The 13,011-nt window shown below is 50.2% G+C and overlaps 1 protein-coding gene and 1 long non-coding RNA gene across 4 annotated transcripts in view; one reads left to right on the plus strand and one right to left on the minus strand.

Moving 5' to 3' along the window:
* ZC3H3 (zinc finger CCCH-type containing 3) overlaps positions 1–9,496 on the minus strand; it is a 331,469-nt gene extending 321,973 nt beyond the window's left edge. The window contains exons 1-4 of one of the 2 annotated variants that reach the window (XM_039522684.1): positions 9,341–9,437; positions 8,140–8,242; positions 5,516–6,953; positions 2,357–2,550 (exon numbers count right to left, since the gene is read on the minus strand). In XM_039522684.1, coding sequence (XP_039378618.1) covers positions 2,357–2,550; positions 5,516–6,953; positions 8,140–8,161 — 1,654 coding nt within the window. In that variant the 5' untranslated portion in view covers positions 8,162–8,242; positions 9,341–9,437. Of the gene's footprint in view, positions 1–2,356; positions 2,551–5,515; positions 6,954–8,139; positions 8,243–9,340 lie in introns of both variants that reach the window. The other variant, XM_039522683.1, reaches the window with a different exon arrangement.
* Positions 9,497–9,553: 57 nt separating this feature from the next.
* LOC120397144 overlaps positions 9,554–13,011 on the plus strand; it is a 32,788-nt gene continuing 29,330 nt past the window's right edge. For both annotated transcript variants that reach the window (XR_005593684.1, XR_005593683.1), the window contains exon 1: positions 9,554–10,501. This is a non-coding gene — a long non-coding RNA (uncharacterized LOC120397144). The remainder of the gene's footprint in view (positions 10,502–13,011) is intronic.

Genomic DNA, 13,011 nt, shown 5'->3' on the forward strand with positions numbered 1-13,011 from the left:
ATCACAAATGCTCAGGTGGTCAACACATGCAATCAAACACCTAAATGCACATCTCGTCTCTCTTCACCTTCCTCTCCCACACACTGTGTTGTGCCTTTTATCACGTTGGCTCACTACCCCTGGAACCTCTCCCCCTATACCTGGCACACTCTTCCTGACCACGGCTGCAAAGCAACCTCTCCTCACATCCCCAAATCCCTCCATAAAATACACACACACACTATATAAAAACACCCACTTTCTGCAGAAAATCACTCTTCCCTGCTCCTCACCAACAACCCCTGATCCTCTAGTCTCGCCTGAAGTGTTGCCGTTTACTGTCTTTTGTTTGTCTAAGAACAGCAGCATTTGTGCACACAAATGACAAGTTAGACATGCAGCTGCTCTTCTGCACGTGCAGTGACTGCAATTGTGCATGTAAGCCTAGTAATTCCACATGCAAATTAGGCAATTGCCCATGCATTTTCCAGAAAATTCATGCCTAAGCCATTTTGAGACCAATTCCTGTAGCCAGAGCATAGAACAGTCCCTTCCAACTCAAATAAGCAGCGGCATCAGTAACAGTAGAGCAATAGCCACGCTGTTGTACCCCAACTGGCTAAGTGCACACACTCCCCAATACTCCATCTCCTCCCACCCACACTTGCTGAAAGCAAGAGTCTTCAAGGCTTACCCCTCTCTAGTACTTTCCATGTGAGGCTCTCAAGTGCTTTATAAACAATACTCACACTACCACCCTCCCCACCCCTGTGGCAGACATTAAACCGATTTTACAGAGGAGAAAATTGAAAGAAATGATAAACGATTTGCCCAAGGCCACACAGCAAGTCAGTAGCAGAACCAGGCCTCCCAACTCCCAGTCCTGTACTGGAACCACTAGATCTCATCTGTTCCATGTTCATGCCAATTAGGTGCAGCCCTCAGACTCCCGGCAAGTTGCCAGTGCAGCAATGGGCTGGGTTATTTGAAAGCTCCTGCTCTGCAAGGAGGGTTATGGAGACAGCTTCCTGTCAACCCAGACCACACAAGAGAATCATATAAACACAAGTTAATGGGCCAGAAATGACACAGAAAGCCTGTCCCACTAACTGCCAAATCTCACCATACACAGCAGGTAATCAAACCAGAGACGCACCAACTTACAAAACATAGAGATGTGCACATGTGCATGAGGTCAAATCCTCTAGCAGCTAGATCTAGGGTAAGAGGTGCTTTACGGATAAATGCTGCTCTACCTAGGGGGCAGTACTCCATTCCACAAACAAACATTATTTTTTTTAATAATCCTTTGAGAATGTTTAAATTAACCTATTAATTTCAACCAACTCACACATACATGCTTTACCCCTGCAGAGATGCAGCTGTTATGCTCACAGTTCCTAACCATGATGCAGTTATCAGGTAGATTTTTCCTTGCTGAGATGAGCATCTCATGAGAGACACACCGTTTTTTCCCTACTGGAAAAAGAGCGATTATACAATCTTACAGCTGTACCTTACAAACAACGCTTCTGCCACCTCCTCCTTTGAGTCCTCCTTCAAACACACTCTCTCTGTGAAGCCTATAGACTCTAGCCCACTCAAAGATACGATTGGCTTAACCTTTAAACTATCTCTATACTGACCAACGATATCTGAACTTTCCTGACCACTCAGCGAGTTCTCTGTGTACTGAGTGTCTGTTTAGATTGCAAGATCTTCCATGGAACAGTCCTTGCCCTTTCCTGATCTAGAGAGTGACACGGTGACAGTGGTGAAGGAGAAAGAAGGACACAACCGAAATTAACAGACATTGACCAGTCACCATTCAGGTTCTGTTCACACCAATAAGGTTTCTTAACCATGGGGAATGGGGGCCCATCAACAGTTCATATACGTTCAGAGACAGGGAATTGATCCTACACGTGCAGAAGATGACTCAGTGCTGAGTACAGATCTATACACAGTGAAAGTTACTTTATGCTACCACTCACAACACTATTGAAAACAATCATTTGCCCAGTAAAAGCTGGTCCTTAACTGACGGTACAGCCAACCCATCCTAGGAGCAAGGGGACGCTTTAGAGTAGCTGTCAATTAGAGGTGGTCCTGAGGGGAGGTTTCACGGTGCACGTGGAGGCAAGGTGGGGGAACGCAAGGCTCTAGAGAAGTGGGACCTGGTGAGAAAGTCCTGAGATGGAGTGAAGGCCCCATCCCATGCTGTCTTCTCTTCTCAACACTGACCCTACAACAGTGATCAGCAGGTTTACTTCACTGAGGAATGAGCAGCTCATTTCCTACTTCCAAAAACCTACTCCTAAAACTGTCCCTCCTCATGCCGTATTCCAGCACTAGCATCACACGTCCAAGCTCTTACCTTCTTTGGCTGGGATGTGCATTCTAGAGGCTGGCAGTCGGCATAGCCTGTGCTTGGTGATCTGCACCAGCTCCTTGGGCAGGGTTCTCTTCAGTGGTGCAGGTCTTCCCCGCAGGGAGTTTCTTTTCCTGAGAGAGTAGTGACTTTTCAGTGGCATTGTGGGGAAGGAGTTGCTCTTCTTATCTGTTGGGGAACTGCAAAGAATGCAACACAGGGAGTTTTAAAAGGGACCACAAAGGTATCAAACAGTAGCTCCCCGTCCCTAGCTATCTGTTCTCTCCTTTCTCCACTAACGCAGTGAGACAGTAGCACAGCTGGGATTAGACTCCCGGTCTGATACCTTATCCATCGAACTACGGTGCTTCTCTAGTAAGAGCAATGGAAATATGCTGATGGGTAATGCCAGGTGAAAGGGCAAATCTGACCAATTGCTGGGAAAGCATGAAGAGAGACAGCGCTCTTTGACAACTCAACTCACATCTAGGTATCCCCCATCACTCCCAGTCTCTCCCCTACTATAGCTGTTGGAGGAGGAGGATGTTCTTAAGAGGGCTGAGAAGATCAGGCCAAGCCAGGCAAAAGAAATAAGCAAGCAGACCCCAAACTCTCCTCACCTCACCCCACGGACCCCATCTCTTCAGCACCACTCATGTGGAGACACCCTCACCTCTCTCCAGGAGACAATGCCAAGGCACGGTGGGGAGATTAGTAGAAGATGGACGAAAAGAACAGCTTGGACATGAGAGTAAGGGCCAGATGCCCCCAAATTCTAACCTAAGCTCTGTCGCTGGCTTATTGCGTGGCCCTGGACAAATCAGTGAAACCAAAATTTTCAAGTTCATTGTGGGCATCTCTAGTTTATTGATGCAGCTCAGTGGTTTGAGCATTGGCCTGCTAAACCCAGGGTTGAGAGTTCAATCCTTGAGGGGACCACTTAGGGAGCAGTGGCCAGCACATCCCTCAGCCCGTGCCGCTTCCCGCAGCCCCCATTGGCCCGGAGCGGCGAATCGCAGCCAGTGGGAGCCACAATCGGCCGAACTTGCGGACGCGGCAGGTAAACAAACCGGCCTGGCCCGCCAGGGGCTTTCCGTGAACAAGCGGCGGCCTGACTTTAAGAAGCACTGCATTAGACCATCAGTCCAACCTGTGCCACTTCCCTGGATGTGTGACTTAGCCCACATGCCTTTTCTCTTCACTTCTGTTTACTTCCACTCCTATTGTACATTACATTTATCAGATGTGCCCACAGCAGAGGTTTCACTGCATATGAATTGTGCTGGATAGTTCTGCTGCTCCTGCACATAGTACTCTCCTAGTGGCATCCAGGAAAACTGCATGACCACCAAGGGGACATGGATCCTTGTCAATTTCAATCTATGGGAAATTCTAAAAGCACCTGCAAAAATTCTTAACAAGAGAGACAAGGCACGCCTAGGCCCAAGGGATGGTATCATGCTAGACATGGCATGGGATTAACAACAAGCCCATGGTACTTTTGGTACAAATAGACTTTTGCCCGGGTATCCCTTCTCCCCACTGTAATGTGGAGTGTTGTACACAGATCAGCTGCTGCCTCCTTCTCCAGAGGCATCTGCATATAAAACGCGTAAAACACCCTGGGGTGAGAGGCATGATAAAACAATTAACTGAAATCATTCCTTCTCCCCTCCTCATCCCCTACATCTAACAAAGTCATAGCCTGAAACTGAAACCTCTTACTAAAACAACCAGGAGTCCTTGTGGCACCTTAGAGACTAAAATTTATTTGGGCATAAGATTTCGTGGGCTAGAACCCACTTCATCAGCTGCGTGGAGTGGAAAATACAGGCAGGCATAAATACAACACATGAAAAGATGGGAGTTGCCTTGCCAAGTGGGGGGTCAGTGCTAACAAGGCCATTTCAATTAGGGTGGACGTGGCCCATTCTCAACAGTTGACATGAAGGTTCGAGTACAAAAACTAATCCTCTGTTGATACTAACACCTTTGTGTCAACTGTTGGGAATGGGCCACATCTACCCTGATTGAATTGGCCTCATTAGCACTGACCCCCAACTTAGTAAGGTACCTCTGGATATGGAAATTGTATGGCAGGCCATGAATGCTCATGAAATTGGGGGTTGGGGTGCGGGAGGGGGTGAGGGCTTCAGGTGGAGGTGCAGGCTCTGGGGTAGGGCTGGGGATGAGGGGTTGGAGGTGCAGAAGGGTGCTGGCTGGGACAGAGGGGTTTGGAGGCCAGGGGGTTGGAGTGCAGGATGGGGTCGGGGTGCAGGTTCCAGGCGTCACTTACCTCAAGCAGCTCCCAGAAACAGGAGCATATCCTCCCTCCGGCTCCTACACGGAGGCGTGGCCAGGCTGCTCTGCGTGCTGCCCCGTCGGCAGGCACCGCCCCTGTAGCTCCCATTGACCGTGGTTCCTACCCAATAGGAGCTGCGGGGGCGGTGCTTGGGGTAGGGGCAGCGTGTGGAGCCCCTGGCTGAGCCTATGCATAGGAGCCAGGGGGGGGGGGGGGGGAGAGACAGGCTGCTGCTTCCAGGAGCCGCGCAGAGCGGGGCAAGCCCCGGACCCCGCTCCCCAGGAGGAGCTCAAGGGCCGGATTAAAACGTCTGAAGGACAGAACGTGGCCCCCGGGCCGTAGTTTGCCCACCCCTGGACTAACATGGCTACCCCTCTGAAACCTGTTTCCTTACTGACTTCTTTTCCCCCACTGAATACTGGCTTATTATTGTAGGTCTCTAATAAGAGCTGTCGGCAATATATATTTGGAGGGGGCTACAGTTGGGGAAAAAGGAAAGGAAATAGCAGTTGTTTGTGGGAAATAAAGCAGCTGAAGTTTAAGGACTCTCACCTCTCAAAAACAGCATATTTCACGCTTATCTGAAAGTCCCGTGTTTGGAAAGGAAGCAGCATTTCTTTGTACTGCGATAGCACCTAGCAATCCCAGTCATGGAGCAGGACCCCACTGGGCTACGCACTGAACACAGACCACAAAGAGGGTCCCTGTTCCAAAGAGCTTACAATGTAAATAATTGAGTATTTGCTCCCATTGAAGTCAATGGCAAGACTCCTAGGGACTTCAATGAAAGTAGGAACTGGCCCCGGGAGAAGTGCGAAGAAGGTTAGTACCAGCTACAGAACTTCAGACAACTAGTAACTTACCAGCAACTCCCCTTTCTCCTGATGATTTTGGTCCGGCTCTTCACTTTGTAAGTGGAAAGTGCAGCATCGTTGAAAGATGACTTCAACCCATCATGACCGATGGATGCGTTGCTTAGAGTCTGAAGGCCAAAGTTGGCTCTGGAAGCCTGGGAGACTCCAGCCTCTTTTCGTCCCTCAGACTGCCACCTGAACACTGACTTGGAAGTTGAAGAAGGTGGCTGTAGGCTGGATGCTTTCCATTTGTATTTACTAGGAGAGGCATCCAGCTTCAAATGCACTCCAGATTTCTTCTGCTTTGCTCCCAAGTCCCCCTTTGGCAGTGGCTTAGCAGTTCTCTCTGCTCCCACAGAAAGCTTCCTAGTGCTTTCAGAAGCTCTAGGGCTGGTCCATCTCTTTACAGCACAAGAGCATTTACTAGGATTTGCTACCCATGTATAGTTGGCTTTCCTGAATTTAGAAGCTTTACTGGAGACTGGCGTTGAGGCAGCTCTTTGGAAACTGGATAGCTTGTGTGGTATTGCAAACTGGTTCTTCACTGGGTTTATCCCAAAGTCTGAAGTCACAGCCTGAACTGAGTTTGTGCGTGCCTCAGATTTTCCAAGGGTCTTTGGCTCCTTCAAAGTACCTCTTCCTGCCGTGACTTGCTCTGAACTACAGTGAGCTGGAACCTGTGCTACTGGCTTCTTCCAGGCTACCAGCCAGCCTGATTCTCGATCAGGAAGAGCTGAAGGCTGTTGAGGCTTCGATTTTAATGCTATGGCACTTTCACTGATAACGTCACGTAACTCAGGAGCACTTTTAGCCAGTTTCACAGTCCGAAGTTTGCCCGGTTCCTTCACATATGCTGGGCTTGCGTCATCTCTGCCTCCAGCAACAGCAGGCTGGTGCAATGAACTCTGGGAGACAGAGAGAGACGATTCTTTGTCCTCTTTTTGAGCAACACTTTGAAAGCTAGAACTTTCATGAACCTTTTCATTTCCCTTTGGAGCAGCTATGGCTGCTTTCATCCCAGAGGAACCTTGCTGGGATCCCAACTCACTAACATTTCTACTGTCCAAGGCTGAGCTAGTCTTCTGTGGCAGTTTGACTCCTATGACTATATCACCTGTTGCTAAGCCCACTTGCCTTTCCGAGCCTGTTCCTTGTGGCCCCGGAGGCTGGCTATTCCTTTGGCTCACAAAAGCCTGAAGTGCGTTAGCAGATGCACTGCTTCCAGGATGATGTGTTGGTGCAGGCGGTCTGTTTACAAGGGAGTATTTTTTCCTCCAGGAGTTACCTTGATGTGATTGGAAATCCCTTGGAGCTTGCTGAGAATATCTTGCAGAGAATACTCCCTGACTGTTGAAGGCAGTCTGCCTGGGATTTCTCCACCTTGGAGTCCTGGAGGGCGGGGGCACTGGTGCATTTCCATGGATGTTTTTATGGTCATTTATGAGACCTGAAGAAAGCAAAACAACCTCTGTTAGTTGCATCTTCCACAACAGTCTTGCAACAGCAAGTTATGCAAACTGATTGTCTTCACATTGCACTGAAAACACCCGTTCTACATAAGCAGCAAAGAATCCTGTGGCACCTTATAGACTAACAGACGTTTTGCAGCATGAGCTTTCGTGGGTGAATACCCACTTGTTGTACATGAGCTCTCATGCTCAGTAGGTTTCAGACATCATCACTAATGCTGGAAGAAAAGCTGAGCTATGTAATGATCACAGATTTCTTATTGTGGATCTTTACATAGCAATCAAATACTGCATCATCCCACCTTTTGGCCATGTTTAGTTCCTCTTATATGCACCAGTCTTGAATCCACTACTCTGATCATTGTTCCTGTAGATCACTCGTGGTGAGGATGGCGGTAGGAGGGGGCACAGACAAGAAGGGGAGAAAACTTACTGCTTATTTATTTTATAGGTATCTTTTTAGCTCTCACCATTGCATCTCTGAGCCCCTTTATAGTGGAGATTGCCTAGCAACCCTAATCTGATCCTGCTCATATACAGCACAATACAGTCCCCTATAGAGGTGCTTATAATTTGGTCTAGGAAAGGAAGGGTAGACTTATTATTAAAGCAAGAGTCTAAGAGTCAGGAGGGCTTGGGATCTAATCCCATCTCCACCACTGATTAACAGTGCATGAGAGTCACTTGGGCAAATCACTTCATGTCTCTGTGCCTCAATTTCCCTATTAACAATAATATGGATGAATATGCTTCCAGGGGTAGAGGGATTGCGAGACTTGCAAAATATCAATACTTATAAAGCACTCTGGGATCTTCAGATGAAAGGGGTTAACAAAGGACTATATCTGAGCCCTGTGTTATTACGAGGGATCTCTGTGTGCTTTAATGAAGAAAACATGTTTTTCCTGCTGTCAAAAACTAGACCATATAGCTGCAGAAAGGCAACATAAGCTGACCTGCCAGCTAAACTCCCTGCCTACAAACTGCTGGATTGATGTTGAAATGTATTTCAAAATCCAGCAGCAACAAGACACACATCAAAACACGAATAAAATCTCATGACTTTTTCTGCTGCTCTCCATTCCACCCCCCAGAACCACACTTAGTCTGTATTACATTTAATAAAATTATGAGCTCCTCAGAGCAAGGACCGAGTCATCTTACTTGTGTGTACAGCTCCATGCATGCCTGTGGTGGTGTAAATTTAGTCATATGAGATCAGGTGTATCAGGTTGTGTCCAACTCAGACAGTGTTGGTCTGTCTACACTGCAAAGAAAAATGTGTGTTGCAGCATCTCAGAGCCTGGGGCTAAAAACAACAGTGTATATGTTCAGGCTCGGGCTGGAGCCCAGGCCCTGAGACCTACCCTCCTCAGAGCCCAGGCGGGAACACTGACACTGCTATTTTTAGTCCTGTGGTATGTGCCCAAGCTGGCCTGGGCTCTAAGACTCACTGCCATGGGTCTGGGTTTTTTTTTGCTGTCTAGAGGTACCCTCGGTCAAAGATAAGAGCCCTGACAGAGGGGAGAGCACAAGTGGATTTGCAGGACCCAAGGTGGGGTTTCTAGCACTGCAAATTAGAAAAATCAACCTTGCAACCCGCAAAGCAAGGCACCCCTCAGCGCAGGCACGGGAGCTCAGCTGGTGTCTTTCACCAGGAACTAGACAAGGCCACACAAACAGGTCCCAGCCTCTCTGCAAAGGCCCTGAGAGACTGGGGGAGCCAAGGAAGGTGCCCAGTCTTTGCACCGCAGCTCAGACTGAGGGGCCACACGACCCAATCCCAGCACCAGGGACAAGAAGCTCGGGGAAAACGAGTGTCGCAGCAGGTCAGCTCCCTCCCCTTACCGCAGCTAGCGGGGGTAGCTGGGCCCCCCTCACCGCAGCGGAGGGGGGGGGGGACAGGACTGAGGTGCGGCGCGGCAGCAGACTGGGGAGGTAGTAACCGCACCAGGGGGCGGAACACTGGCAGACGGGGGCGGGGGGGGAACCGCACGGGGAGCTCACAACAACGGGGGCGGCGCGACAGCAGACACCGACAGTGACGAACCCGGGGCGGGGGGGGTGGACGTGGCGTAGGGGCGGTCACGGGACCCGGCGGCGGCCCTACCGGGAGTGAATAGCAGGCCCGCGGGGGGGGGGGCGGTGCTGGGTTACGGGCCCACCGGAGGGGAGGGGAGGGGCGGTGCTGCGACGGGGCGGGGGTGGGTAAAGGGGCCGGGGAGGGGCGGAGGGGGGGTAACGGGCCCGCGAGGGAGGGCGGCGCAGCGGGGGGTACAAGGGCCGCCCTCAGGCCCAACAGCCCGGGGAAGGAGGCTGCGCACAGCGACTCGGACCCGTTCCCTCGCGGCCGAGCGCCCCTCACCCTGCAGCAGGCGGATCTGACGCCGCAGTTGCTCCTTCTCCTCCATCCCCGCCGCTGGCCGCCCCCTGCTACGTCATCGCCCGGCACCGGAGAGCCGCCCTCTGGAAACGTCACCAGCCCGCGACGCCTGTTAACCGGTCACGTGAGGGAGCCTGGTCACGTGACGCCGGAGGCTGCTGCGTTCCGTTCCCTTGGCAACTGGAATAGGGAGGAGAGTTTACCCCGCCTACGGCCCCGGGAGCGGGACCAGGGACCGCGCCGGCCCCAACGGCCCCACGAGCGCAACCCAGCTCCCCGTCCCCGAGAGACGGAAAAACCGGCCCCGGCCCCACAGCGGCCTGATCCTCCCCACCCGCCTGACCATCCCCGGCCCCGCATCGCTGTCACCCGCAGCGGCATGACCCTCCCTCCCCTCCCCGCTCCGCCACGGCCCTGACCCTCCTAGCACCCCGTCCCCACCCTGACGCTCCTCTTCGAGGCACCTCCGTGGTGTCCCCACCACCACCCTGACTCTCCCACGGCCTTGACCCTCCTCTTCCCCTCCCAGGCACCCTCACCAGCCCGCACCTCCCAGGTGTCCCCACCACCAGCCTGACTCTCCTTTTCTCTTCCCAGGTATCCCCCCATCCCCATGGCCCTGACCCTCCTTCTCCTCCCAGGCAGCCCACACCCCCGCCCTGACTCTCCTCTTCCCCTTCCAAGTGTCTTCATACCCCCGACCATCCCCCACTCATCCCGGGCACCCCACCACCCTGCCCCCCTCTTGCCCTACCAGGCATCCCTCCGCCTCCTCGCCTCCTCTCAGGCACCCACAACCATCACCACCATCTGTTGTGCCAGCAGCGCTTGCAGCCATGTGACAGGCACCTGCTCCTGGTAGTTAGAAGATTGGCACACTTAAAGTGAAAACAACCCAGCACGCTGCAATAAAAAAGCCAAGGCAGTAGAAAAACTGGCCAAGTGGCAATTGCTAACATGGAAAAGTAATATAGGATAATGTCTAATGTATTTGTAGCTGTCTTTTAATGCAATTGAGTAACTAGAAATAAGGAAGATCTGGCACCATATGAACATACAACTTTCCACAGACCAACAGCAGGTGCACTGTGGACTACAGTTTGACAACCGCAGTACTAGTAGCCTGATTCAAAGTCCATTGAGGTCAGTAGAGAGTTTTGTTAATTTCAGTGGGTTTTGGGTCAGACCCTAAATGATGGATTAGATAAGTATCAGGGCTGTTGATTAATCGCAGTTAACTCACGCGATTAACTCAGAAAAATGAATGGAATAATGGCCCTGCCCTACATCATCCAGACATTATGAACACAAATACATTAAAGATTGTGAAGCACTCAATTACTATGGTAATTGGGACATAGATAGTATTACCACATTTTTATTTCTCAATTTGACTATTGGTTCCTATAAACTAATCCCTTATTAATATTTTTATTACCATAGTGCCCAGGAACCCTAGTCATGGACAAGAGCCCCACTGCGCTAGACACTGTACAAAGATGATCCCTGCCCCAAAGAGCTTACAATCTTCATATAAAACAAGAGACAATAGATGGAGACAGACAGATAGGGGAGTACAAGGAAACAATGGACTAATATTGGTCAACACGTTTAGTTATTTTTTTGCAGGCATTGCAACAAAGGAGAGTTTTAAGGGGGTTTTAAAAATGGATAATGAGATAGCTTGATGGAGGTTTACAGGCATAGGCAGCAAATCCATGGTGCTTAGCACCCACCAGCAGCCAAGCTCCCATCCCTCCCGCCCATTCCCATCCACCTATGGCTTCCGCCGATCAACTCCTCCTCCTGGCGCCTCCTGAATGCTGCAAAACAGCTGTTCAGCGGTGTACGGGAGGTGCTGGAAGGGAGGGGGTGCACTCGGGTAAGGGACAGAAGGGGAAGAGGAGGAACGGGGGCAGGAATAGGCGGGCAGGGGTAGGGCCTTGGGGATGGGGGTGGAGTGGGGGTGGGAAGGGGTGGAGATTTGAGAGAAGAGGTAGGGTCTGGGGTTGAGTGGGCGTTGAGTACCCCCAGGGAAAATTAAAAGCTAGCACCTGTGTTGATGGGGAGTTCCTCCCAAGCATGAGGGGCAACAGAAGTCAAAGAATGAAGGGGCTTGTTAGATTTTCAGAAAAGTGAAGATGGAGGCTGGTATCCTGGGCTGATCATAAGCTGAAATAAACCTTTCAATACTGACAGAGAAATGAAGTTGCGTAAAGGCCACAAAGGCCCTTGAAGTAAAGACAAGAAGCTTATGTTTGATACAATAGAGAAAGGGGAGCCAGTGGAAGGATGTACAGAGGGGAGTGACGTGGTCAAAGCAACAGGCTAGGGAAATGATCATTGCAGCTGCGCCCTGAATGGCTATAAGTGAGGCAAGGGTGCATTTGTCAAGGCCAAAAAGAAGGAATGGGTAAGGAATGGTGTCCCTAGCCTCTGTTTGTCAGAGGATGAAGATGGATGGCAGGAGAGAGATCACTTGATCATTACCTGTTAGGTTCACTCCTTCTGGGGCACCTGGCATTGGCCACTGTCGGAAGACAGAATACTGGGCTGGATGGACCTTTGGTCTGAGCCAGTATGGCCGTTCTTATGTTCTTAAGGATGTTTCAGTAATGAAGGTACAAGATTATGAGAGTTTTAGCTGTGTGGATGGCTGGGAAAGGCCTCATCTTAGAGATGTTATGAAAGAAGAATCATCAAGTATTAGCCATAGCCTGGATATGAAAACCTGGAGAGATGTTCAGGTTGAAGATAATGCCCGGGTTACAGGCCTGAGTGACAGGCAGGATGGTGGTGGTGTTTTCAGTGATTGAGAAGGGAAGTAGTGGGGTGAGCTGGGAATAAGAGCTTTGTTTTTAACCATGTTAAACATGAGGTGATGGCTAGACATTCATGAGGAGATGCCAGAGAGTCCGGCTGACCTTTTAATTTGGATAGAAGAAGGCAGGTCTGATGAAGAGATCTAGATCTAGGAGTCATCAGCATAAAGATGGTAGTTTAATTTCTGTTTATGGATGAGACTACCCAGAGATGAGGTGTAGAGGGAGAAGAGAGAGGGACCGAGGACAGAGCCCTGTAGAATTCCTCTACAGAAAGTTGGAGGGCAGAATGTGGAGGATCCTCTGAAGGACACACTGAAGGAGCAGTACTTCAGATGGCTGAAGCTATGGCTGAAGTTGTCCAGATTAGACCTGCTTTGAGCAAGGTTGCCTAACATGGCAGTTGAACTACAGGAAGCCAGTCTATACAAGAGCTCCTTATGTTGCTACCACTGATGGTAGCCACAGTGGAAAATGTTAACCTTTTAATTGTAATGCATTCAAATGTCACTAAATAAAGACATTTCTGCAGCTTAACAAATGGGGCAAGTGGGAAGATTTTTAGAGCCCTCCCCTGAAAGGTAGGAACAGTGTATAGGATAGGCTTTGTCAACTAGGTTAAAAAAAAACCTGATTTGAAGAGGTAGAAGAGCCTGTGGTATGTGAACATCCCGCTCAGTGTTGGTGTGTTGTTGAATGTGGATTTTCTCCAAAGAAAATGTCTGCTGTTAACAGCCCATCAGATTTGAAAAAGCCCCTTATTAGCACTTGAGTAACTTTATTCACTGTGCTGTGAGCCCAAAGCGTTAGTGAGTTGGCTGGGTTTGCACT

The sequence above is a fragment of the Mauremys reevesii genome, linkage group 2 (assembly GCF_016161935.1).
Source record: "Mauremys reevesii isolate NIE-2019 linkage group 2, ASM1616193v1, whole genome shotgun sequence".
NCBI classification, from domain to species: domain Eukaryota; kingdom Metazoa; phylum Chordata; order Testudines; family Geoemydidae; genus Mauremys; species Mauremys reevesii.